The 27,282-nt window shown below is 42.9% G+C and overlaps 2 protein-coding genes across 2 annotated transcripts in view; both read right to left on the minus strand.

Annotated features, from left to right (window-relative positions):
* LOC134740849 (peroxisomal ATPase PEX1-like) overlaps positions 1-27,282 on the minus strand; it is a 35,382-nt gene that overhangs the window by 7,387 nt on the left and 713 nt on the right. Inside the window, exons 2-11 of the mRNA XM_063673501.1 lie at positions 26,863-27,081; positions 26,266-26,457; positions 24,951-25,866; positions 19,712-19,952; positions 18,041-18,194; positions 15,362-15,530; positions 13,576-13,721; positions 11,480-11,667; positions 9,882-9,941; positions 8,976-9,162 (exon numbers count right to left, since the gene is read on the minus strand). Coding sequence (XP_063529571.1) covers positions 8,976-9,162; positions 9,882-9,941; positions 11,480-11,667; positions 13,576-13,721; positions 15,362-15,530; positions 18,041-18,194; positions 19,712-19,952; positions 24,951-25,866; positions 26,266-26,457; positions 26,863-27,081 — 2,472 coding nt within the window. The remainder of the gene's footprint in view (positions 1-8,975; positions 9,163-9,881; positions 9,942-11,479; positions 11,668-13,575; positions 13,722-15,361; positions 15,531-18,040; positions 18,195-19,711; positions 19,953-24,950; positions 25,867-26,265; positions 26,458-26,862; positions 27,082-27,282) is intronic.
* On the minus strand, positions 21,190-24,609 carry LOC134740875 (uncharacterized). Its single transcript, XM_063673528.1, has 2 exons — positions 23,982-24,609; positions 21,190-23,725 (listed from the first exon to the last, which is right to left on the minus strand). The coding sequence occupies exon 2, from the start codon at positions 23,704-23,706 to the stop codon at positions 21,190-21,192; it is 2,517 nt and encodes an 838-aa protein (XP_063529598.1). The 5' UTR covers positions 23,707-23,725; positions 23,982-24,609.

Here is a 27,282-nt window from a genome sequence, read left to right on the forward strand (position 1 = left end):
TTATAGTATGTTTTATTAGATATTACAACAGGTCGTCGTCATCGCGTCCTTGTCCAGCAGCAACCGGCGCCGGCTCACTCTACTCCAGCTCCACGTGTCGGGGGTACAAGTTATTCTGTCTTTCCTTTCTATCTAATACTATCTCTCTCTCCCTCTAATACGCTGCGACTATCTATGCCCTTCGGACACAGTACCTTGTCAGGCGGAGCGCAGTATATATGTCGCTGTAATCTCCCCGGTCGCAGTAACGCAGGGTCGATTAGGTCGGAGCGACTGGTCGCAGCGTGTCATCACGCACCACACGTTCAGCTGACCTAATAGTAGTCTAACTCGCGAGTTGTGTTTGATGCTAGTTGTACCTGGTCAGGCGGAGCGCAGTATATATGCCGCTGTAATCTCCCCGGTCGCAGTAACGCAGGGTCGATGAGGTCGGGGCGACTGGTCGCAGCGTGTCATCACGCACCACACGTTCAGCTGACCTAATAGTAGTCTAACTCGCGAGTTGTGTTTGATGCTAGTTGTACCTGGTCAGGCGGAGCGCAGTATATATGCCGCTGTAATCTCCCCGGTCGCAGTAACGCCGGGTCGATGAGGTCGGGGCGACTGGTCGCAGCGTGTCATCACGCACCACACGTTCAGCTGACCTAATAGTAGTCTAACTCGCGAGTTGTGTTTGATGCTAGTTGTACCTGGTCAGGCGGAGCGCAGTATATATGCCGCTGTAATCTCCCCGGTCGCAGTAACGCAGGGTCGATGAGGTCGGGGCAACTGGTCGCAGCGTGTCATCACGCACCACACGTTCAGCTGACCTAATAGTAGTCTAACTCGCGAGTTGTGTTTGATGCTAGTTGTACCTGGTCAGGCGGAGCGCAGTATGTATGCCGCTGTAATCTCCCCGGTCGCAGTAACGCCGGGTCGATGAGGTCGGGGCGACTGGTCGCAGCGTGTCATCACGCACCACACGTTCAGCTGACCTAATAGTAGTCTAACTAGCGAGTTGTGTTTGATGCTAGTTGTACCTGGTCAGGAGGAACGCAATATAGCGCAGTGTCGGAGGCACTAGTGGCGCTCTCTCTTTCTCTATCTAATATGACTCGTACACTATAATTATAATAATTTATAGTATCTTTTATTAGATATTACAACAGGTCGTCGTCACCGCGTCCTTGTCCAGCAGCAACCGGCGCCGGCTCACTCTACTCCAGCTCCACGTGTCGGGGGTACAAGTTATTCTGTCTTTCCCTCTATCTAATACTATCTCTCTCTCCCTCTAATACGCTGCGACCATCTATGCTCTTCGGGTACAGTACCTGGTCAGGCGGAGCGCAGTATATGTGCCGCTGTAATCTCCCCGGTCGCAGTAACGCCGGGTCGATGAGGTCGGGGCGACTGGTCGCAGCGTGTCATCACGCACCACACGTTCAGCTGACCTAATAGTAGTCTAACTCGCGAGTTGTGTTTGATGCTAGTTGTACCTGGTCAGGCGGAGCGCAGTATATGTGCCGCTGTAATCTCCCCGGTCGCAGTAACGCAGGGTCGATGAGGTCGGGGCGACTGGTCGCAGCGTGTCATCACGCACCACACGTTCAGCTGACCTAATAGTAGTCTAACTCGCGAGTTGTGTTTGATGCTAGTTGTACCTGGTCAGGCGGAGCGCAGTATATGTGCCGCTGTAATCTCCCCGGTCGCAGTAACGCCGGGTCGATGAGGTCGGGGCGACTGGTCGCAGCGTGTCATCACGCACCTCACGTTCAGCTGACCTAATAGTAGTGTAACTCGCGAGTTGTGTTTGATGCTAGTTGTACCTGGTCAGGCGGAGCGCAGTATATGTGCCGCTGTAATCTCCCCGGTCGCAGTAACGCCGGGTCGATGAGGTCGGGGCGACTGGTCGCAGCGTGTCATCACGCACCACACGTTTAGCTGACCTAATAGTAGTCTAACTCGCGAGTTGTGTTTGATGCTAGTTGTACCTGGTCAGGCGGAGCGCAGTATATATGCCGCTGTAATCTCCCCGGTCGCAGTAACGCCGGGTCGATGAGGTCGGGGCGACTGGTCGCAGCGTGTCATCACGCACCTCACGTTCAGCTGACCTAATAGTAGTGTAACTCGCGAGTTGTGTTTGATGCTAGTTGTACCTGGTCAGGCGGAGCGCAGTATATGTGCCGCTGTAATCTCCCCGGTCGCAGTAACGCCGGGTCGATGAGGTCGGGGCGACTGGTCGCAGCGTGTCATCACGCACCACACGTTCAGCTGACCTAATAGTAGTGTAACTCGCGAGTTGTGTTTGATGCTAGTTGTACCTGGTCAGGCGGAGCGCAGTATATATGCCGCTGTAATCTCCCCGGTCGCAGTAACGCAGGGTCGATTAGGTCGGGGCGACTGGTCGCAGCGTGTCATCACGCACCACACGTTCAGCTGACCTAATAGTAGTCTAACTCGCGAGTTGTGTTTGATGCTAGTTGTACCTGGTCAGGCGGAGCGCAGTATATGTGCCGCTGTAATCTCCCCGGTCGCAGTAACGCAGGGTCGATTAAGTCGGGGCGACTGGTCGCAGCGTGTCATCACGCACCACACGTTCAGCTGACCTAATAGTAGTCTAACTCGCGAGTTGTGTTTGATGCTAGTTGTACCTGGTCAGGCGGAGCGCAGTATATGTGCCGCTGTAATCTCCCCGGTCGCAGTAACGCAGGGTCGATTAGGTCGGGGCGACTGGTCGCAGCGTGTCATCACGCACCACACGTTCAGCTGACCTAATAGTAGTCTAACTCGCGAGTTGTGTTTGATGCTAGTTGTACCTGGTCAGGCGGAGCGCAGTATATGTGCCGCTGTAATCTCCCCGGTCGCAGTAACGCAGGGTCGATTAGGTCGGGGCGACTGGTCGCAGCGTGTCATCACGCACCACACGTTCAGCTGACCTAATAGTAGTCTAACTCGCGAGTTGTGTTTGATGCTAGTTGTACCTGGTCAGGCGGAGCGCAGTATATGTGCCGCTGTAATCTCCCCGGTCGCAGTAACGCAGGGTCGATTAAGTCGGGGCGACTGGTCGCAGCGTGTCATCACGCACCACACGTTCAGCTGACCTAATAGTAGTCTAACTCGCGAGTTGTGTTTGATGCTAGTTGTACCTGGTCAGGCGGAGCGCAGTATATGTGCCGCTGTAATCTCCCCGGTCGCAGTAACGCAGGGTCGATTAGGTCGGGGCGACTGGTCGCAGCGTGTCATCACGCACCACACGTTCAGCTGACCTAATAGTAGTCTAACTCGCGAGTTGTGTTTGATGCTAGTTGTACCTGGTCAGGCGGAGCGCAGTATATGTGCCGCTGTAATCTCCCCGGTCGCAGTAACGCAGGGTCGATTAGGTCGGGGCGACTGGTCGCAGCGTGTCATCACGCACCACACGTTCAGCTGACCTAATAGTAGTCTAACTCGCGAGTTGTGTTTGATGCTAGTTGTACCTGGTCAGGCGGAGCGCAGTATATGTGCCGCTGTAATCTCCCCGGTCGCAGTAACGCAGGGTCGATTAAGTCGGGGCGACTGGTCGCAGCGTGTCATCACGCACCACACGTTCAGCTGACCTAATAGTAGTCTAACTCGCGAGTTGTGTTTGATGCTAGTTGTACCTGGTCAGGCGGAGCGCAGTATATGTGCCGCTGTAATCTCCCCGGTCGCAGTAACGCAGGGTCGATTAGGTCGGGGCGACTGGTCGCAGCGTGTCATCACGCACCACACGTTCAGCTGACCTAATAGTAGTCTAACTCGCGAGTTGTGTTTGATGCTAGTTGTACCTGGTCAGGAGGAGCGCAATATAGCGCAGTGTCGGAGGCACTAGTGCCGCTCTCTCTTTCTCTATCTAATATGACACGTACACTATAATTATAATAATTTATAGTATGTTTTAATAGATATTACAACAGGTCGTCGTCATCGCGTCCTTGTCCAGCAGCAACCGGCGCCGGCACACTCTACTCCAGCTCCACGTGTCGGGGGTACAAGTTATTCTGTCTTTCCCTCTATCTAATACTATCTCTCTCTCCCTCTAATACGCTGCGACTATCTATGCCCTTCGGACACAGTACCTTGTCAGGCGGAGCGCAGTATATATGCCGCTGTAATCTCCTCGGTCGCAGTAGGATTGCATCTGTGATCTGTGTAGCTCGGACGTACATCGCGACGCACATTCCGGAATTACTTCGTGAAGAAAAAATTCGCGGAATACGGCGGCCCGGCCTAGGCCGGAGGGGACCGCACTCATCATAGCAGCAACGTCGCCGGTTTAGCCCTCACCGCGTTGCCTGACCCCGGTCCCGCTAAAACGGAAGCCCCGGGTTAGGGTAATGCGGGGTTTGGCCCCAGCCGGCGACGTATAACGTCGCTAGATCGCAGAGAGGATTTCCTATGGAGGGAAATAAAAAGCAACATGTGGGTAGATCGCGATCTCGATCTAGCGGTCTACCCCCAACAACGAGAGCAACATCACGTAGGCGGGGAACACAACCGAAAACGCCGGAGGAGACGGAGGGTAGTCGGGAGTCAGGATTTATCCCCCTACCCCCCGATTTCGACTCCCTTACCACCGGATTAATCGAGGGCAGCGACTTCGTAGACAGCGATGACTACACTGTAAGCGAAGCCCCAGCCTCACGGACCACCACACCCGCGCCTGACGAACCCACAGAAGCAGGACCAGACGCAACATCCTTGTTGCCGGACCAGACGACGCGACTATTCTCGCCCGGGCTCGCCGACCAGCCCCACTCCCCTATGGAGCAGCTACATAGTGACACTATTGTAGTTGCCCATATTATGGGCATGGAGCAGCCGTCGGCAAGCTTAAAGGCGTGGCTGGCCGCCTATGTAAGAATATCATCCCACGAAATGGGAATAGAAACGGAACTACACCCTGAGGACGGCCACTTTTTGGAATTCCTCAGGGCCCACCCGGCCTTCCTGAGACCGGAGAAACGCCCGAGGGAGAGCCCGGGCACCGCAGCGGGTGCCGGAAAACGCATCTGCATAAAGCGCTCGCCCCCCACGGACCCGAGATTGCGACGTCGCCCCCAGTCTGCAGGGGCGCCAGAGGAGAACTCAGAAATACCACCGCCACCCTGGAAGGCGCCGTCCCCTAAGGAGACGCTAACTATCGGCAGCCTGCAGGTGCATAGGGGTGACTTATTTGCGCCCCACGCACCAGCCAGACCAACAGAAGCCCAAGCCTCAGCCCCACAAAAGGAGCCGCCACAGAAGCCAGGCCCCCCATCCGGGGAGCCTCCCCCCCTGCCAAAGAGACAGAAAAAGAAGCCGGGCACCAAAACAACGGAGCCCGTACAGCAGCCCACAGCAGACAAGGCAGCTGGAAAAAGCATACAGGGACCATCAACAACAGAGCCCCCAAACAAGAACACATACGCAGCCACGGCCTCGCAGCCCACCCAGAAGAAGCCCGAGCGAGCCGCCGCTGCAGGCCAGCAACCCTCACAGCCCCCCAAGAAGAAGACCAAATACCCTTGCATCGTGGCGCCGGTGCTACCAAACTGGGGAGCAGTGACGAGAGAAATAGCAGCAAAATTGGGACGAGCCGTTAACGCCTATCCGGTGGGTCGCGGACTACGCTTCGAACCCAGGTCAGAAGAAGAGTACAGGGCTACCTACGACCACTTAGATAGCCTAAAACTAGCCGTACAGTGGCATGTCTACCAGATGGAGAAGGACAAGAAGATGAAGGTGGCGCTTCGGGGCCTACCATCCGACACACCACTTGACGACATCAAGAAAGCATTCGAGGAGCGCGGATACCCGGTAGAACATATTAAGCAAATTAACGCCAGAGGGGACAAGCCAGGCTGCGTGTACTTCGTGCAGCTAGCGGGCCCCCCGCGAGACCACACCGCAATCTATCGGGTTAGCGAGCTCCTCTGTTTGAATGGCATAAGAGTAGAAGCATGGAGAGGGAAATCCGGACCCCCGCAGTGTCACAACTGCCAGGGGTTCAGACATCACTCGAAGGGGTGCCACAGGCCGCAGAAATGCGTGCGCTGTGCGGGCCCCCACCCAGCGTACAAATGCGACAGACCGAAAGAGGACCCATGCACGTGCGCCAACTGCGCGGGCCCCCACCCGGCAAATCACAGAAGATGCCCCGTGTACCTGCGAGAGGCCCGCAATCGGAAAGCGGGCTCCAATGCACACACGGTCCCTACGAAGACAGGCCCTGTGACCAACGCCAGCGTCAAGAAGCCCACAGTGGAGGAGTCGGCGCCCGCCTCTTTAATGGCGCCGGCCAACGCCCCCACCCAAAGGGGCGCAACAGACGTGACCGAGGCCACCAAGCCCAAAACAAAGAAGAAAAAGAAGAAGAAAAAGATGCCCAAAACCAGCAAAGAAGCCCCAGTACCCCCCCTCGCCCCTACCCCAGCTCCAACTCTGCAGGCGGGGATACCGGATATAGAAGCCATGTTCGCAAGACTCATAACAGTAGCAGCAGCTCAGGGCCCGGAGGCGATCAAGAGCGCGCTGAATGAATGCATTACTCTCATGGGAGAGTAAGAAGAGTACAGATAGAGAGAAGAAAGAAAAGGCCAACAACATAAACGTTGGCCTAACAGACCGGGCTGTCGTAACAGTCCGCGACAGATGCAGTCAAATTGGGCTAAGCCCAGAAATGGCCTCCTCACGCCCCTAGTAGGGGAGTGCAAGATGACAAAGTATATCGGTCGCAGTAACGCAGGGTCGATTAAGTCGGGGCGACTGGTCGCAGCGTGTCATCACGCACCACACGTTCAGCTGACCTAATAGTAGTGTAACTCGCGAGTTGTGTTTGATGCTAGTTGTACCTGGTCAGGCGGAGCGCAGTATATGTGCCGCTGTAATCTCCCCGGCCGCAGTAACGCCGGGTCGATGAGGTCGGGGCGACTGGTCGCAGCGTGTCATCACGCACCACACGTTCAGCTGACCTAATAGTAGTCTAACTCGCGAGTTGTGTTTGATGCTAGTTGTACCTGGTCAGGCGGAGCGCAGTATATGTGCCGCTGTAATCTCCCCGGTCGCAGTAACGCCGGGTCGATGAGGTCGGGGCGACTGGTCGCAGCGTGTCATCACGCACCACACGTTCAGCTGACCTAATAGTAGTCTAACTCGCGAGTTGTGTTTGATGCTAGTTGTACCTGGTCAGGCGGAGCGCAGTATATGTGCCGCTGTAATCTCCCCGGTCGCAGTAACGCCGGGTCGATGAGGTCGGGGCGACTGGTCGCAGCGTGTCATCACGCACCACACGTTCAGCTGACCTAATAGTAGTCTAACTCGCGAGTTGTGTTTGATGCTAGTTGTACCTGGTCAGGCGGAGCGCAGTATATGTGCCGCTGTAATCTCCCCGGTCGCAGTAACGCAGGGTCGATGAGGTCGGGGCGACTGGTCGCAGCGTGTCATCACGCACCACACGTTCAGCTGACCTAATAGTAGTCTAACTCGCGAGTTGTGTTTGATGCTAGTTGTACCTGGTCAGGCGGAGCGCAGTATATGTGCCGCTGTAATCTCCCCGGCCGCAGTAACGCAGGGTCGATGAGGTCGGGGCGACTGGTCGCAGCGTGTCATCACGCACCACACGTTCAGCTGACCTAATAGTAGTCTAACTCGCGAGTTGTGTTTGATGCTAGTTGTACCTGGTCAGGCGGAGCGCAGTATATGTGCCGCTGTAATCTCCCCGGTCGCAGTAACGCCGGGTCGATGAGGTCGGGGCGACTGGTCGCAGCGTGTCATCACGCACCACACGTTCAGCTGACCTAATAGTAGTCTAACTCGCGAGTTGTGTTTGATGCTAGTTGTACCTGGTCAGGCGGAGCGCAGTATATGTGCCGCTGTAATCTCCCCGGTCGCAGTAACGCCGGGTCGATGAGGTCGGGGCGACTGGTCGCAGCGTGTCATCACGCACCACACGTTCAGCTGACCTAATAGTAGTCTAACTCGCGAGTTGTGTTTGATGCTAGTTGTACCTGGTCAGGCGGAGCGCAGTATATGTGCCGCTGTAATCTCCCCGGTCGCAGTAACGCAGGGTCGATGAGGTCGGGGCGACTGGTCGCAGCGTGTCATCACGCACCACACGTTCAGCTGACCTAATAGTAGTCTAACTCGCGAGTTGTGTTTGATGCTAGTTGTACCTGGTCAGGCGGAGCGCAGTATATGTGCCGCTGTAATCTCCCCGGTCGCAGTAACGCCGGGTCGATGAGGTCGGGGCGACTGGTCGCAGCGTGTCATCACGCACCACACGTTCAGCTGACCTAATAGTAGTCTAACTCGCGAGTTGTGTTTGATGCTAGTTGTACCTGGTCAGGCGGAGCGCAGTATATGTGCCGCTGTAATCTCCCCGGTCGCAGTAACGCAGGGTCGATGAGGTCGGGGCGACTGGTCGCAGCGTGTCATCACGCACCACACGTTCAGCTGACCTAATAGTAGTCTAACTCGCGAGTTGTGTTTGATGCTAGTTGTACCTGGTCAGGCGGAGCGCAGTATATGTGCCGCTGTAATCTCCCCGGTCGCAGTAACGCAGGGTCGATGAGGTCGGGGCGACTGGTCGCAGCGTGTCATCACGCACCACACGTTCAGCTGACCTAATAGTAGTCTAACTCGCGAGTTGTGTTTGATGCTAGTTGTACCTGGTCAGGCGGAGCGCAGTATATGTGCCGCTGTAATCTCCCCGGTCGCAGTAACGCAGGGTCGATGAGGTCGGGGCGACTGGTCGCAGCGTGTCATCACGCACCACACGTTCAGCTGACCTAATAGTAGTCTAACTCGCGAGTTGTGTTTGATGCTAGTTGTACCTGGTCAGGCGGAGCGCAGTATATGTGCCGCTGTAATCTCCCCGGTCGCAGTAACGCAGGGTCGATGAGGTCGGGGCGACTGGTCGCAGCGTGTCATCACGCACCACACGTTCAGCTGACCTAATAGTAGTCTAACTCGCGAGTTGTGTTTGATGCTAGTTGTACCTGGTCAGGCGGAGCGCAGTATATGTGCCGCTGTAATCTCCCCGGTCGCAGTAACGCAGGGTCGATGAGGTCGGGGCGACTGGTCGCAGCGACGACTGGACCGCGCGCGCCGCCCTCGGCGCCGTCGAGTCGTGCCAGCAGCTGGTTCACGACGCGGTCCGTGACGCCTGTGGAGTCGTGTCCGCGTCTGATGACGAGAACACGAGATGCATTTGACGATTTGCACTGTACCCATTAAATGGTAATATCAGTATTACAGATATTATTTTATTATTTATTTATTTAAACAAACAGTCTTCTATAGTTATACATAACACTGGAAATTTTCTTAAAGCTAGACTTACAGTTTCCTTAATGGAAATATTTTAACATCATGTTTAATAAAGTTTCAACAGAGCTATTTGTGCAAACAATAACAACAATAATGAAAAAAAAATGCAAGAGTATCAGGGTGTTAATATTATAATCCAGATTTTGGGTATGAAATTATGAACTATGAAAACATAAACGCATCTGGGAGGCCTCTATAAACTCCCACTAGCGACTAGACTGTGGGGGTTTTTTTTTATGTTATTTCTACGAAGAATCAGAAAAAAACGTGTCTGATTTCTATCCCGTTAACACTTTGCAAGACTTGATAACGGAATGAAAATTTTAGGACACTTTTTTTCAATTTTTTCGAGCTCGTGGTTCTGAGTAGAAAATAACATAAAAATTCCCAAATTTGAAAGAAAAGTGTAGTGCACAACATAAAAAAGGAATTGCCCAGCTGTGTGTAAAATAAATCACTTCAATAAATATTTATTTAGCACGATTCGTAAGGTTGAACAAGTAAATGAAAACGGAATAATTTGATGTATGTATGTATATGAACAGAAAGCAAAAACTTACAACGCGCTGACTTACTTGGGCGCTAGACTGTCGAACTCGTCAAAGAACAATATGCAAGGCCGCTTCATGTCCGCTCTGAAACAAAGGGAAACATTACACAAGATGTAACAGAAATAACGGGGAAACGTTTAAGGGTGTCGTATTCTAATTAAGATACGAGTTACAACCTTTTCCTAATCAGCCGGGCTAGCACATGATTGGCGCGAGAGTATCTCGCCGGGACATAGACTACCCGTCCCGCTTTAATTCATACAGTTAATAAAAGACGGGTAGTCTATTTCACGGCGAGATACTGTCGCGTCAATCATGTGCTCGGCTCACTGATTACGATACTATAATGAACTATTGGGACCGTGCACGATGACAGCGCCACACAGCGGTTGCAATTATAGGCTTTTATTTTGTCAAAACTATTAAGGATATTCCATCGGTTTGCCGCTGTCTCTGTCACATTTCGCAAGAAAGAACGGGAAAGATCATGCGCGCCAAGTGTCAATTTTGATCGAATTTTGTCGATTTTTATTTATTTTAAAAACGTTACCCTACAATATCGAAATTCGAAGGCTATGAAATTATTATTTAAGTTAAGGTTGTTTTTTCTTCTTTTTTTATTTATAGTATCACATAATAAATAACCGAGTAAAGTTGGATTAAAAGTCCGAGTTAGAGGTTACTTTGGGAATTAATTTTATCGAGCGAAGTGTCATAATTCGTGTATCGGGAGCTATGATATTAAAGATAATATAGTCAAGAACTACATATATTTTTTCCACGTCTACGAATATCAACGCCTCTTAGAAAAACAGGATCATATAAGGAGATTTTTCGCCTTCTGGCTCAGGGAACCACCTTAAGCGAGAAGTAAGTAAATCGTAATAATTTCAGTGACATCTACTGAACGGATTTTTATGCGGTTTTCACCTATGAATAGAGTGATTCTTGAGGAAGGTTAAGGCGTATAATTTGTTAAGGTTTTGTGTAAATTGGTTGAAATATGACGATATTTGGTAATGAAGTCAGAAAAAAATCACGCTGGCTAAGAGCTTTAATCGAAAACGCTGCCCAACCCGTTTGAGATATAACAAAACAATGTATGGTGGAAAGATCTTTCTTTTATTGCTCTACAAAAAAGTCCGCGATGGTGTATGTCTATCTTTTAAGGATAACTTACTATACCCATACTTATCTTCTACAAAAAGATTTCATAGTATGTGGTATTTGCAAAGCTATTTACACGGATACAGTATTCATAATTATCAAATTAAATACGTTAGTTATATTAAGCATTTCATACAGATTACAATGGTCCTTTACACCATACAATTAAAATGAATATCTCAGGAGTAATCGTAAATTAAAGTTCCATTTCGACCCATATAACTTGTAAGAAATGTTAAAGACGCTAATCCGTTAGTTGTCAATTTTTACCACCTTATGCGCTGCGATCGTTTTACTTACCCCCACCATGTACTTCGCACGGTGCCAATAGGAACTGTAGACTTTACAATGTAATAACAATACTAAGAACGACTTTCAATAGCAGTCAACAGAGAGAGAAGGTTATCTTGTCGGTGCCTGGGGCTCCGTATACAAGTGTGAGTGAGACAACATACTTGTCAAACACGTCGCGGACTGCCTTCTCGCTCTGGCCGATGTATTTGGAGAGCAGCTCGGGCCCCTTCACTACCACGAGGCTCATATTGTGAAGTCGCGCTAAACTTGAACCAATGTGGGATTTGCCGGTGCCCGGGGCTCCATATAGAAGAATTCCACATGACTGGGACGGAAACAGGGCCGGGTACTGCGGGAAACCAAGATTTTTCAAATGTATAATGTTGGGTTAATTGTGTCGTTTTCAAGTAAAATGTACCACATTGTCGCTTGCCATAAGGACGCTCTGACAGGTTTTTCGTATAAAGATACAAGCAACTTTCGTCCTTATGGTAAGCGACAATGTGGTACCTTTTAATTGAAAACGTCACAATTATTAAACTCAAGTTTACACTGGTATAACTAGTGTTACCCAAGCCTTTTGGGTAAAGTCCGAAAATTTAACCTTTTCGACGCCGTGTCAAACACAAAAGCTCTCACTCGGACGCCACGTCAACGAAATGTCAAAACTGAAATTGAACTTTATGCACATGCACGTAGGTCTATGTTGCTCTGTGGTCTTTGACCGATTAATCCGTCTTTGGCGTTGGACGGATATCGGCATCCGTCATTGGCGTCCAAAAGGTTAAACAACATTAATCTGTAAACTGAAAATAAATGTCATATACGACGGAAAAAATTACCAAAGCCTCCAGTGTCCAGAGCTCACAATGTCCAGGGCGTGTTTTCAGTTTATAGTTTAAATAGTAGTGTGTCTACTTGAAAAAACACAAATTAAAATATGTTCATAGAAAACAATTTAATTTGTTCTTAGAGTAACATTAATCTGTATTGATTTTGCATTTAAATTTACTAATCATGCATTTGTGTGGTACTTATAAGTCATTTCCAAAATGGACCAACTACTAAGCATGTTAGTAGAACGTGATACATTTCTTCTAATCTAACAAACTGTGCTACTATAGTCACTTGCACGACGACCCAAAATAACAACACAAAAAATGTTCATCCACCCATAAAGGACTTTAAGTTTAGCACCACACAGTTTGTAATACTTTACACGACTTAGTTTTTCATTTCTATATTTTTTAGCCAAAGTACATTTAACAAGCTCGGTTCTCCATACAAACGTAGTTCCGCTTAATCCGCTCTCATTTTAAAACGACTAGCTACATTGCTCTGAAACTTTGTACTTACAATAGGATAAGGTATATCTATGTCTGTAATTAGTTTATGTAGCTTCAGATATCATAGTTAGAAAAATACAGCGAATTTAAGTTGTACATACCAAACTTGTTTCTGCTCTATTTCGTTTGTTTTATAAACTTTTTTTTATGTTATAGTCAGCAGACGAGCCGCCTGATGGGAAGCGGTCATCGTCGCCTATGGACATAAGCAACACCACAGGAGCCACTTAAGCATTGCCGACCCTTGAGAACCCTAAATACCCGCTTCTTGAAGAATTCAGTATTCAGTCATTTATTGCCTTCATAGGTACATAATAAGATGTTACATAATAATTTTGATCAGCTATGAACCCTGTAGGGCACTGCAACTTAATACTCACTAATTAACTACATTCTTATCTACGTAACTTACTAACTAAGTAATTAGTAATAAGTAGCTAAGAATCACGATTATAGGTTACAATACATAATATATTAAATTTGACATTCCAATTAAAGATTATATTACATGTTATTGAATTTCACATTAGATAAGAGATCAAATATTATTAAATTTACATTAAAATGGAATTTTACATTGCGATTGGAGATTAAATATTGTTAAATTTACCTTACGATTAAAGATTACCATTAGAATCCCATTTCGTAACGCAAAAAATACCTCAAAGGCAACTCATTCCACATTCTGCACGTTCTGGACTATATAAACTAATTTCAGACCTAAATATACCTCATGTCATTGTATGTGCAAAGTTTCATTACAATCCAACACGTAGTTTTAAAATGAGAGCGGAACTACCGTATGGGAAGGTGAAATTCGGCCGAGCTTGACCCTTACTGTGACAACTGATGATGAAAATTCTTCGTAATTCAGACAATCTTAGTTCTTGGTGTTTAGCGTAGTTACTCACCATAAGAGGCCAGAAGATGCATTCAGTGAGTTCCTGCTTAACTCCCTCCATTCCCCCAACAGTGTCCCAGATGTCAAACGCGTTGTTTTTCTCCGACGCAATCACGCTTTCTACTAACCGGGGCACGGGTTCGGATGGATGAGATTCTGCGACAGTACCGTGTGTAAAAATTGTTAGAATGCGTTTATGTATATACAATGTGGAAAGAAATAATTGGGAGTGCCTTAAAACCTTAAGTTAGCTCATTTTACTTAAAAGAAACATTATTTTATTATTAAAAATGCATTCAAAGATTTTTTAAATTCGCTTGTCTCGCCCGGGAATAGAAGCAACTAAAAATTCCAAATAAACAGCCTCTCTTTTATTCTACTAGTCGATACAGTCAATGATAACATTTCTCCAAGAAACATTAGGTATTTCGTATTTTTTGAATTTTTCGTCGGTTCGACTCCTGGACGAGGGAAGCGAATTAAAAAAAAATCTTTGAATACAGTTTTGTTTCTTTAAAAAAATAAAAGAAAGTTTCCTTTAAGTAAAATTTGCTAATTTAAGGTACTTTCCCTCCAGGGCCCATTAATTTTTTCCACACTATATGTAAAATCTCTAGCGCACGAGAAGTTAAAAAAAATGGTAAAGAACGAGATATCTAAGTAAATAGAATCAAAGATAGATATAACTCCGTAATAGATAGTCTGTAAGATTGTGGAATGCTTTGCCCATTGATATAAGACGTGCTCAATCCCTACCCATTTTTAAAAAACTTCTAAAAGAACACTATTTAAAATCTCTTTCTTAGTCTTGGTCCTTTCACTTACACATATATATTTTTCTTTTTGTTCACGCTACCTGGTCGTTATTCTTCTCTTGCTTGAATTCTCATTATGTATTTATGTATTTTGTGTAGGTTTATGTAGTGTATTATTGTTGCTTAAATAATATATGTAGTTTATGTAGTTTATTTTTCATTGTTTGTTATTTATACTTAGGTATTTGATTTGTAAACTTTACACCTTTGTTATTTTGCACTGCCCATTAACTTATTTCTAGCCACTGAATCGCTATCTGAAGGTTGTCTGGAAGAGATCGCTTTTTAGCGATAAGTCCGCCTGTTGTTACCTACTCACTTATGTCCTGTCATTGTTTGTAACATGTATTTTTCTTTGTAGTGCACAATAAAGTATTTTATTATTATTATTATTATAGATGGATACAGTCTAAGGAAAAAACGTGCCTCGAAAATCACGAAAATTTGATTCTCGATCAGATGGCGCCACTAGTTTTAGCCTACACTCGTATAGAGGGCGTTGACTGTTTCGTTTGTTATTTATAATTTTAACGCATACCAGTGAAAGAACATGGGTCAAAATCATATAAAAATAATTAATGCAAATAAAAAAAATCATTTATCCATATTTAAATACATTTTATCGTATTTTTATAAATATTTATTTTTAGTTTTAAAGTGTGTCCACAGATGGCAGTGAATTTACTGGGGTTACAAAATTTAATATGACAGTACCGCTCTAGTATAAGTTACTCTATGATAGAATGTACCTCAAAAGTTAGAGTTTTCTCGACTTAAACTCGCGAGTCTAGGACACCAGCTCCCGTTCTACAAATTTCCAACTGTCGTTGCAGAATAGTTGGTAGAGCAGCGGGCTGGTACCCCAAAGTCGCGAGTTCAGGTCGCACCCGTGAGACTGAATTTTTCTATTTCTCCTGTATTTTTAGACGATATGGCATGATGAAACGTGAGACTAGCCCACTATATTCCCTTTTTACTCACTCTTTTTCTTGACAGCTTGGAATATTTTCTTATTCAAATGATCAGTGATTTCCCGCATACTAAACCCGGCGGTGGCAGCGCCAAGTCTGGTAAAATCATCTTCTTCCACTAAAAACTGCTCCCTTAGCTTATTGTTGATCAGATGTTTGAAAAGTTCCACTCTCTCCTCCTGAAAATAATGTAAAGGTTAGATTTCGTAGTAGAGAAGCTAATGGAAAGAATAACGGATAATAATTATGTTCCTATGATGACCTGTCTGGCCTAGTGGGTAGTGACCCTGCCTGTGAAGCCGATGGTCTTGGGTTCAAATCCTGGTAAGGGCATTTATTCAGTGATGAACACGGATATTTGTTCCTGAGTCATGGGTGTTTTCTATGTATTTAAGTATTTATATATTATATATATCGTTGTCTAAGTACCCACACAAGCTTTATTGAGCTAACCGTGGGGCTTGGTCAGTTTGTGTAATAATGTCCTATAATGAAATAAAACTATGAAAACGGATTATATCGCGTATATTGAATTTATAATACATCCCGACGTTTCGAACTCTTTACAGCGTTCGTGGTCAACGGGTGACTGAGGAAAAATTAAAAAGTGCAAAAATACCCACATACTAAAATAATGAACAATGTCGGGATGTATTATAAATTCAATATACGCGATATAATCCGTTTTCATAGTTTTATTTCATGAGTAACTATCGCGGTAACCGAAGACAATATAATGTCCTATAATGTTTATTAATATTAATATTTGTTTATTTATTTATCCACCGCCTTTTTTGTCACGGCTCGCTGGAGCTTCAGATTTTAGTGTAAAAAAATCTATAACTTATTCGGATTACCCCGGTTTCAGCATGATGCCTTTATATAGATGCAACTGGTATATCAATGCTATTTTGTACGTAGAAGAGATTAAATGTGCTTAGCAGTGAACAGCGGCGTGCCACCGAAATATCGAAAATCAAACCAAATTGTCAAGATTGCAGAGCCGTTGGATAGGGGTAGCTCACAACCGGTTGTCATGGAGGTATTTGGGGGAGGCCTGTGTCTCACAATTGATGACGGAAACCTATATCCAGTAGTGTATCGTTCGGATGATATAATGATACCTCTTGTAACTCCCGCATGACTCCGCTAGGAGCCCATAACTCGGTATTCCAGGCTGAGTGCATGGGCATCATAAACGCGGCGGCTGCCATCACTGCAAGGAAGGTAGTAGGATCCTCCATCCGCATACTCTCCGACAGTAGAGCAGTCTTGATGGCTTTAAAAAGCCATATAGTCACATCCAAACTTATACACGAATGCCACGAACGACTAATGGAGGTATGTCATAACAATAAGATCACCCTACAATGGATCAAAGGACACAGCGGATCCCGGGGTAACGATGCTGCGGACGAGCTTGCCAGGCAAGGATCGAGTGCGGGAGCGATTGGCCCAGAACCGATCCTCCCGATACCGTTTAGCAAGGTACGCTCAATGCTGCTGGCACGTACAGGGAAACTACACACAGAACATTGGCTAAACCAGACTGGATGCAGACGTTCACGAGAAAGCCCATAGGTGGCGCCTTAATCAATAGACATAGGTTTAAGATAGTAATAAGAAATATGTAGTCGTCCACTTTACCAAAATACGCCATAACAAATACGCAATTTATCCATTTTAGTTTTATCCATTTTTGTTTTATTTTCCATTCTTGTTTTATTTTTGTTAAAATGAAAGAGTATTGTTGTAACATTGTTTTGACAACTTGGAATTTCTATTTCTAGTCTAATTTAGTATTTATATAAGTCACATGGTTTTCATACTATTTTTTAGTAAACTGTAGGTCTATAAGTCTATTACCCTATATTGTAACAACTTATTAATATAAGAGACTGTTTGTTTCTAAATAAATAAAATAAAATAAAAATAAAATAAGAGATACACGCTGGTTTCCCTCCGACTCCCGACTCCTTCGATCTCCGCCCACGTGCCATCAAGTATAATACTTATATGGGGCATTTTCTATGAAAAGGGACCTTATTGTCGATGGCGCTTACGCACAGCGTCGCGCGGCATTGTATTTATATCGGAGTATCGTTTATAATGGCGTCAGCGCCATCGACAATAAGGTACTTTTTTATAGAAAATGCTCCATCTATATGACTAAACTAAAGTGTGTCTATTCGTAAAGAATAATGAAAACCTCTTTCCCCAATACTCGCGATCGGCCCACCTACGACCTAAAACTAGACTAGCCACACCAAACTCTACTTTGCAGATGATCCATAAAGGCCCCTTTGGCATGGCCATAAAAATATATAATAAAATCCCAAACGAAATAAAAGAAATAAATAATTATAGTAACTTTAAAAATTCATTAAAAACTTACCTAGTAAAAAAAGCATACTACGCATTAAATGATTTTTTAACGATAATATGGATTAATAACGTTAACGGCACCGATAAAAGTTTGAAAAAAAAGGTTACAAGAGTGACCATTATAAATTATACACTAGTCTTTAGGAATTGGCTTATGCCTATGATGCATGTTATGTCATAAGTTAGTGTTAAGTATATTGCTATACCCTTACAGGGTTCATGTAGAGCTGTATTAAATAGTTTTAAGAACTGTATACTAATATGAGTGCAATAAACAATTCTAATTCTAATTCTAATTGTAAACCTGTTGTAACTCCGGTATATTGAAGTGTGCAGTGAACAGCGGCTTGCCCCCGAACTGTCGGAGCGTGGGGTGCAGCTCGCTGACGCTGGTCGCCGTCAGCAACACAACGACGCCTGCGCAACTTTGTAGCAAGTGCTTTATTACTACCGCCAATCTGTAATAATGCAATTATTCTGCTTACCGTTTTATTAGGCAGGCGTCCGGTTTTTTATCCCATAGCACAGGGCGGACACGCTATACAATAAAAAAATCACATGTTTCTATGTGTGAACGGCACGTCTGTACACGCGTCATGCGTCATAGTGTGAGCAAAGATAGATATAACTCCGTAATAGATGGATACAGTCTAAGGAAAAAACGTGCCTCGAAAATCACGAAAATTTGATTCTCGATCAGATGGCGCCACTAGTTTTGGCCTACACTCGTATAGAGGGCGTTGACTGTGTCGTTTGTTATTTATAATTTTAACGCATACCAGTGAAAGAACATGGGTCAAAATCATATAAAAATAATTAATGCAAATAAAAAAATCATTTATCCATATTTAAATACATTTTATCGTATTTTTATAAATATTTATTTTTAGTTTCAAAGTGTGTCGACAGATGGCAGTGAATTTACTGGGGTTACAAAATTTACTATGACAGTACCGCTCTAGTATAAGTTACTCTATGGTGTGAGTAAGTTGCTTAAAAATAGTACTGAGAGCACGCCAGAAGTCCGCCAGATTTCTATCGCGGGGCGAGGTAATTGGAATCGGAGCGGGGCGGTGCGTGGTCGTTCTGTATGATAATACTATTACTTATTCTGTGCCCATAGCTTAGTACTTAGTCCATCGCTTTCACCCAATAACTTAGTTCATTTTAAATCCCATCAACTCTTAATAGTCGTTACACCCTGGCGGGTGCTGCCACTGCGTGCGTACCATGACACGGGCAAGGGCAGCATCCGCTCAGTGTACCCCTTACATTTCACTAGTGTCAAAAGGGCCTCTACGTGTTGGCTTCGGCTCCGCGCATGTCTCCCAAAGGTGCGGAACACCATTGTTCCGTGATGGGAAACTTTACCCGACATTGTATCTTCCTATTTATAGGCAGTGCCGAACAAGCCCTGTTTCTACTTGTTATCAATATCAGTATGTTATAATTAATGGAACTATAGGTCTTATTGTATATCTGCAAGTTTAAACTTATCTGTATGTGACTGTTTGTTTCCTAAATAAAAATAAAATAAAAAAATTACTATATAGATACTTACCAGGTAAGGAGCCTCATGAGCTTCAGACAGATAATACCACTAATAAAATCCCGCACAAATACCTATACACCTTTTCTAAGGCTTTCTCTCATGACACATTAGAATAGCTCGGCCGAGATCCTCGGGATTACCTTGCCGCTACTGAGTTATTAGATATGAGACAAATTAGACTTATATTGACCGGGATATAGACCGTGATTACCTTTTGTATTATTTGTGAGCTCCCGATACACATGTCACCCGTGAACATGATGCATGTAACTGCGTCGAAATATCGGGAGCTCACAAATAATACAAGAGGTAATTACGGTATATATCCCGGTCAATATAAGTCTAGTGAAACTAACCGTGAATCATTCAAAACTCTAAAACAGAATATACCGGAAAGATTTTGGTCTCTATGACATGACTTACCTCTGATAATAAGCAATGTCTTGGGGCGAAGATCCTTCTAAATTCGGAGGTACCAAACTATCAATGTCATCACAGATCAATACTGAGGGGCTTCTCTCTTGACACATAAGTATAGCGCGGCCTAAGGCCTCGGAAATATCTTTTCGGCCTCGTAAGGATCGACAGTGGAGTATGTGCGACCAGACGGTGAGGTCTTTTTGGACTATGTGGCAGAGGGCGGATTTGCCTGTGCCGTTAAGACCTGAAATAAGGGTAAATTTGAGCTGTGTACTTTATCGTGGATTTAGACTTTAACAGTCATAGTTATAAGTTATAACCTATTGAAATAAAATTCAATGTAAAAACATTTTGGACCTCAATAAATATCTTGGGAAGCCTTCCTTGAGTCTTAAAACCTCACTGGCTTCGGCTCTGAAGTAATTTTTTGGCTATCCTGTATATTTTGGTAGATAAAACTTCCTGATACAGGTATAATATACTTAAAAGGAAGTCCCAACCTACTACCTTGTAATGGAACTTTTTATTAACGAAATAAAATATTTTCATAAAAAAAAAAAAAAAAAAAAAAAAAAAAAAAAAAAAAAAAAAAAAAAAAAAAAAAAAAAAAACTTTTAGTACCAACACAACACCACTTCAGGAATTGGATATTTCGTAATCGCTTCATATTTAGTAAATACACAATATTTTTCATACGGATTACGTCATGTAGGTGGGCCAAAATACTTTTTAATGCCTAATCCGAACATACAAATTTCGATAAAAAATAAAAATAAAATATTAAATTTCTTTGTATTTTTAGGTTAATATAGATAAGTTATAGTTTGATTTATAATATACATACCTCTGCAGCGATAATTTTAATGAGTTTATTTAATTTCTGGCAACTAATATGTCAAGGTGTCAAGAAATTAAACAACAGCGTTACTTTTTTACAAAATTAACTTTATTAATTAAAATTGCACAATCAGACTTTTCAATATGTCAGTTTTAAACTGTAACGCATACATTTAGCTCTTAGTAAGTAAAATCACAGAAATAATCAGTTTCATGGAGTATTAATAATAATTAAGATTACTGCGTTACTAGTGTCATTTTAAAACTTAAACTTTCCTATTAATAACAAAAAACAACTTATATTTAATACCGTCTAATGGCATAACCTTCCACTTTTGATTAATAATACGTACATAAAAGGTTAAGGCATTTAAGATCACTAGCAGCCCATGTGTTACTGAAAAAACTACAATAATCAGAGGGACACAAAAGTAACGCAGTAGTAAACTTGTAACACAGTAGTATTTTCTTACATACTATACTTTGTACTTTTTATAGAGATCTGTTATAATGATAAAACAAAACAAAATTTTACTTCTTATGACGTGATATAGTATCAAGTAACTCAAATTACTTCAAAATCAACAAACTTAGTAAATTTAATACAAATAATTCAGTCTTACTTTTCATATACGTTAATTGCTTCATCGTAATGAAAATACCCTTTTACCTTTTACGACAACTTTAGGGTTAGGAACAATTTCCAAGATATTATCGTAAGGCTCATAAGAAATATCAGTCTCCACTGCTTTGAATCTTTTGCCAGTTTTATCTACCATCTTGTAAAACATAATTTTTACGTCTCCTTCTTCATCGACTTCACTTTTAGCAACGCCGAGGTAAGTGTAGTGTTTGTCTTTGACAGAAGACACTTTTATTAAAACATGGACACCGTCAGATATCTTAGAAGGATGAACATTTTCCTTTTCAATTAGCTGCATTTCGTTTATATTAGAAACCGATGGTCGGCTAATGCTTGCTAAAGGTTCGTCTTCAGAGTTAGAAGATGAGGAATAAACCGTATTATAAAATGATCTTCTAGGTACGGCAACGACATTAGAAATGTCATCTAGGACTGATTCCTCATCCAATTCAAACGAAAGAATATCTTCTCTAAGTGTATCAATGACAGGAACAGAAACAGGCTGATATGTTTTTGGATTCATGCAACGGCAAAAACCCCTTTCGCAAAAGCAACTGAGGTCTCTGTATTGAAGTTCACCGGGAGAGTCAGTAAACACTTGATGTACTTGCATAGTACCCTGGAGCGGCACTAGGTTTTTAGGTAGTGCTTTTTCAACAATTTGAATGTCGCTTTCAGTCAGTAAGTACATTCGAACCTTGCTCAAGTCCTTCAAAGTGTAATAAAAAGCTTCAGCATCAGAAATATCGGAACCAGCAGCTACTTTTTCATCTGCGGTGCGTTTGAGGTAGCCACCAACGCCATCAGCAGCCCCTTTTCCGTGACCTGCTTCAAAGAAATTCCATGTAACGCGGATAAAATTGTATTCGTTGAATATTCTGTGACTTAAGAAATAAAAATTTTGCTTCTGCCGGTATTGAGTAGTTGGTCCATCGGAGAAAAAGTGAATTGTAGTTATATGACGGTTGTTGTGTTGTATTTCGCGAATAATTGGATGTAGGTGTGCCCAAATGGAGGCAGGGTTATGGGAATTATTCGCAGAAATGGTACAAAATGAATTTACAGTTGGCTTCTTATGTCCTTCAGGTTTTGTGTACATAACTCCTGTATGTAATGTTACTTGCTTTCTTGATCCGCCAAAATGGTGGGACTGCACCTCTTCAAAATGCTTACAGTTATAGTTTTCGCTAAAGTCGACATGCAGAACGACTTCGTTATTATTCAAATTATCTATAGCATCCCGGTAACTCTTGTACTGTATTTTAATGTTGTAAATATGTTTCTTTAACTGTATCAAAGTTCGCTTTAAGTGTCCTATCAATTCTTCAACTGTTCCTTCAGCTATTTCTTTTACATTTTTAGTAACCTTTACTTTTTTGCCTGATTTTTCAATCATTTCCGATTTTCTTATCCAATGAGCCCATTTCACTAATCCGAGATTACCTGTTGTTTCCCTGAAAAGAATTTCTTTTGTCTTACAATCTTTACAATTGCCAGTCATACAAGCTTTGTTATATGTCGAGCATACTGTGCTAGCGATAAGTTCGTTCATGCTTGAGGTGGCAAGGACTCTTGTTTTGTGAAGAGCATCTATAATATACTGCGCATTTGTATGTGTCTTGCATAGGCAAGTCTCTTTTCCAGCAACTGAAGGCGGTTTTACGTAAAAAGGCCTATTTTTTATGAAATATGAATAAGAACATCTCAGTTCTGGGTTTTCTTTTTTGAATGACCGAAATAGGCCTTTCATCGTGTCCAGTAACGTACGCTTCTGCAGTTTTATTTTTTTAAAGGTGACAGTTTCCCGTTTACCCGCCGTAGCTCTAGAAACATCATCACGGTCAAAAAAGCTTTTAATATTATCAACCAGATGCTTTTTCCCTAAAGGGTTATTCTGTCGTTTCATCACTTTCATCTGATCAATGCCCAAAGTCTCGCGTATAAGACTTATCTTCATTTTAGACTTGGCTATGCATTCTCCTTGGAAAATTCGTTTTAAGGCTTTCTTCTCTCTCACTGACTTCAAACTTTTGTAATGGTCTTTGATTGCATTAGATAGCGTTAAATACTTGTTTTGGTAAAGCTTATTTACCTTTTTCGTGTCTTTGATTGTAGTTTTAGCTCGTTGGTATCTCTTTTTGTATTTATTGCACAGCCGTTTCATATTTTCGAGTTCTTCCAGAATTTTCAATTTTTTTCTATAAACTGCAGAGCGATCTCTTTGTATTTGTCTTCGGCCTCTAGATCTTGGTGAAACTGGAGTTCCTGACCGTGGGCTGGACGCCGGTGTAATGTTCATAATTTGTTGAGCACACTTTTGACGTTCTCGTCGTTTCTTGTTCGCAGTCTTCCATTTACGCTTGATATTTCTGTGTTCACGCTCTGTCATATCTTTTACAAGTTTTTTATTTGCGTGGTACCTTTCAAGATGTTTTTTTTTGGCTTCAGCATTTTTTATAGGGTCTGACTTTAATTTAAGCCTATAACGACGTTGCTTTTCTGCGTTCGTTAACGCCATTTAGTGCAGAAGCTTCTTTCTGTGAAGAAAGAAAGAGTATTTTTGCATTTCGGTCTTAATAATGTATTTCTAACATTAAAATTAATAAAAAACACAACTGCGTTACTTTTTTCTAGTAACGCAGTGTAGCAGTTACGCAGTTGTAAATTTTTGACTGCGTTGTAAATATTCACTAAAAAAGAGTAACAAAATGCAAATATTCTAACACGGACAGAAACTAAACATGACTAACTGCATATTAAAATAATAATAATGTAAATATCGTCAGTACATACCTTTCGACAGCGGTAACTCAGCGGCCACGCAATAAACACACGCACCTCTCTCAACGACTGTGACGCGACTGATCCGGCTAGCGGTCTCCCCCCCGCGCAGTTGCTATCACTCGTTCTAATAGTTACAATAAGTCGAAGCAAATGAAGTGAAATATAATGTAAAACACTCACTTTAAGGTTTATTTTCATATAGCAACGCAAGGTAGTTACGATGTTGTTCTTTGTTGGGGACACAGACTAAATATTTTTTTATTCCATGAAATATTTAATGCAAAAAATATCTATTGGCGTTGTTATAAGGTTCAAATGTTACATTTTCATAAGGACATTTAAGATTCAACGCCACCTAGGAAATATTGGGAGAAATAGCTAAGTACATCTTGACACAGTGCTCAAGGACAGCAATATTATGTACTAAGAACGACTGCGTTACCAAAAATTACAACGTTGTTACTGCAATTTTGAGATAAATAACTTATTTTTCCGGTCAAATCTTGTTTTCTGCGTTAGAAAATAATGTTGTATTTCGATATAAGTATACTTTTTGCGCAATTTCGCACTAATATCTCATAAAATTAATTATTCTTTCGGAGGGACCAGTTTTTAGGCATCAAAAAGTATTTTGGCCCAGGTAAGTATTAATTTCTCTTACTTTTACCAAACTGCTAGAAGAAATGCTTTATGCCGTGGATATAATATTCTTCACCTTTTCGACGCCAATGACGGATATATCGGCAGCGTAGGTCCAACGCCAAAAACCGATAAATCCGTCACAGACCACAGAGCAACATAGACCTACGTGCATTGGCATAAAGTTCAATTTCAGTTTTGACATTTCAGTGGCGTGGCGTCCGAGTGACAGCTTTTGTGTTTTACACGGCGCTTTAGGAAGACTCACGAATACAGTTGGTTTGAAATACGCCACCCCAACCAAATAATCCCCCAATCAAATAATTAAAAAAAACTCACCAGTGATAAGCACATTGCTCTTTATCTCTGAAACATCTTTAAAAGTCGCCTCCCTGTGTATCTCAAAGAACAGATGCGACACAACCTTCTGTACCAACTCCTCCGTACACTTCAGCCCTCTACAGTAATTCTTGCAATCATACTCCAAGCTCGACGAAGAAATTTTAGGAAAATCGAAATCCGTGTCACTAAGACATTTCGCTGATACAGTACATTGCCGGAAAGATTCAGAATTAAGCAACGTGTATTGTATTTTCTCTGGTTTTAATTTAAATTGTAGAAATCCATTGCAAATCTGAAGATTTTGCTTTAACATATCACGATTGATAAGAAACTTTTTACCGGAATGTGTATTATCTATTACACATTTTTTAAACTTCTCAATTATATCCTCTTCTTTCTGTGATTCTTCGGAATAAGTAACTATATGTACATGATCTGGCTGTTCTATATTATCTCCTATTATAGTAAAATACACTCTCATTCCAATTTCAATATTAATAATAGAATTTAAAGACTTTGGTATAAGCACTGTCGGTATATGTCTGTTGTAAACTTCACGACATAGACTTCTAAAAACAATATTGTTTACGGGAACAATTTCAACACATAGATCGTTGATTTCTCTATGGCCATTTTCCACTTCTGTATCTTGAATTATAGAAGGTATATTTCTCATTGTAGCTAATATAATAGTACTATCTTTATATTTAGCTTCTAATAAGTCTTCATGCATAAAAACTGTATATGGATGTATTAAGTTTCTTTTTCCGTCGCTGTCAATGGGTAGAGCTCGAAGGTATAACCTTTTTGGTGGATTTAGATAAGGCCGGAGCATTCCCTGGTTGATGATTCCTATGTTGTGGAAGCGGTTTTCTTTTTCTTTAGCTATATTTGGCGTGTTTTGCACTGGTGCCTGTAAATGGAATTGATTACATAAATAAGTGGTTACATGAATTAAATACGTAAGTCAAATGCAGATTTTTCCAAAGTTTTTTAATTTCAGCTTGGACAATAAATAATATTATGTCTCAAACATGCGTGGTGGCATATTGTCATTACGTTTAAAACAATATGCTGAGAAATATCCTTTTGCGCGAGAGAGAATGTTCGTATGTACATGTTTGTGACAAATGTCTTTTGTCTTTGATTTGATTAATGGATTTACATACAATATTGTTGGCCTAGGCTGGCAATGTGACCTTGAGCTATTTCATTATTATTATTATTATTTATTTGATACACTAGCAGCTCTTGGAGCTGATGTGTTCATAACAATTATTCTCAAAGACTCTCGAAGATTACAATTTCTTACCGAATTGTGGTGAAGCGTATTAAACGCGTCCACTTTAACGATAATCCTTGACTGGTTGACCAGCAGACCGGTCTGTTTGGGAGTGAAGATGATGGGCAGAGAGACGGAGATCCAGACAACGCATTTCTGGCCTGACACCACCAGACGGAGTTGATCGAGGATTCGGAGCTGGAGTAGCTCTGCATTGTGTTCCTGGAGTCAGAGTTCAATCAGTTTTCATTACCAATCGTAGGTTTACCAATGACTCCGAATGACAATGAAGGCATTCGAGAATTTGGGAAAGAAATAGAACAAGTGTATGCAATAATAATCTTGTGTGAATATGAAAAAAAAAAGGAAAAAACAGAAAAAATTGGATTTTGAATTATTTATAAAAAAAGAAGTATCTTTTATCGATAGAATTGAAACAATAAATACATTTGTGAAACATTATGTCACAATCTAACTAAACTGTTAGAAATTACTGCAATTTTAGAAAAATTTAACGATCATGATTTTCTTGGACTGATCAATGTCTCCCCAATAAAACATAATTTTTCACAGCTCACATTATGCTTTAGTTTTATTTTAAAACCAAATACTTCAACGTTAACTTACCAATATTTCCTGATCATCAGGACTATCCGTATCTATATACAGCTCGTCGAGCACCTTGACATCTCCGTACGGAGACACGAACACTTCCGTCCCCTCGTCTAAGCCGAGCAGACGGCCGTGTATTGGGTTGCAGGCTAGGTGCCCCTCTGAGACGCTGTTGCTGTAAACTACCCATAGGAGCAGCTGGCGGTCTTTGAAGATCACTTGGATGCTTTGACCCTAAAAATATTGTAATAGAGATAAAAGAACTGCTTTGCACGCTTTGGCACGCTGGGCTGACGACATATATAAGGTGGCAGGGGCCAACTGGGTATGGGAGGCCCAAGAACGAGAGACGTGGAAGATTCTGGAAGAGGCCTATACCTCATAAGAGGGTTCTGGTGTGATTATTTACCCTTAGACTAAGTTTTGCAAATAATT

Source organism: Cydia strobilella, chromosome 4 (genome assembly GCF_947568885.1).
Source record: "Cydia strobilella chromosome 4, ilCydStro3.1, whole genome shotgun sequence".
Classification (NCBI taxonomy): Eukaryota; Metazoa; Arthropoda; class Insecta; order Lepidoptera; family Tortricidae; genus Cydia; species Cydia strobilella.

Bases quoted from the DNA above. Each gene is read 5' to 3' on its own strand.
- LOC134740875 (XM_063673528.1), bottom strand. From the start codon at position 23,706: ATGGCGTTAACGAACGCAGAAAAGCAACGTCGTTATAGGCTTAAATTA.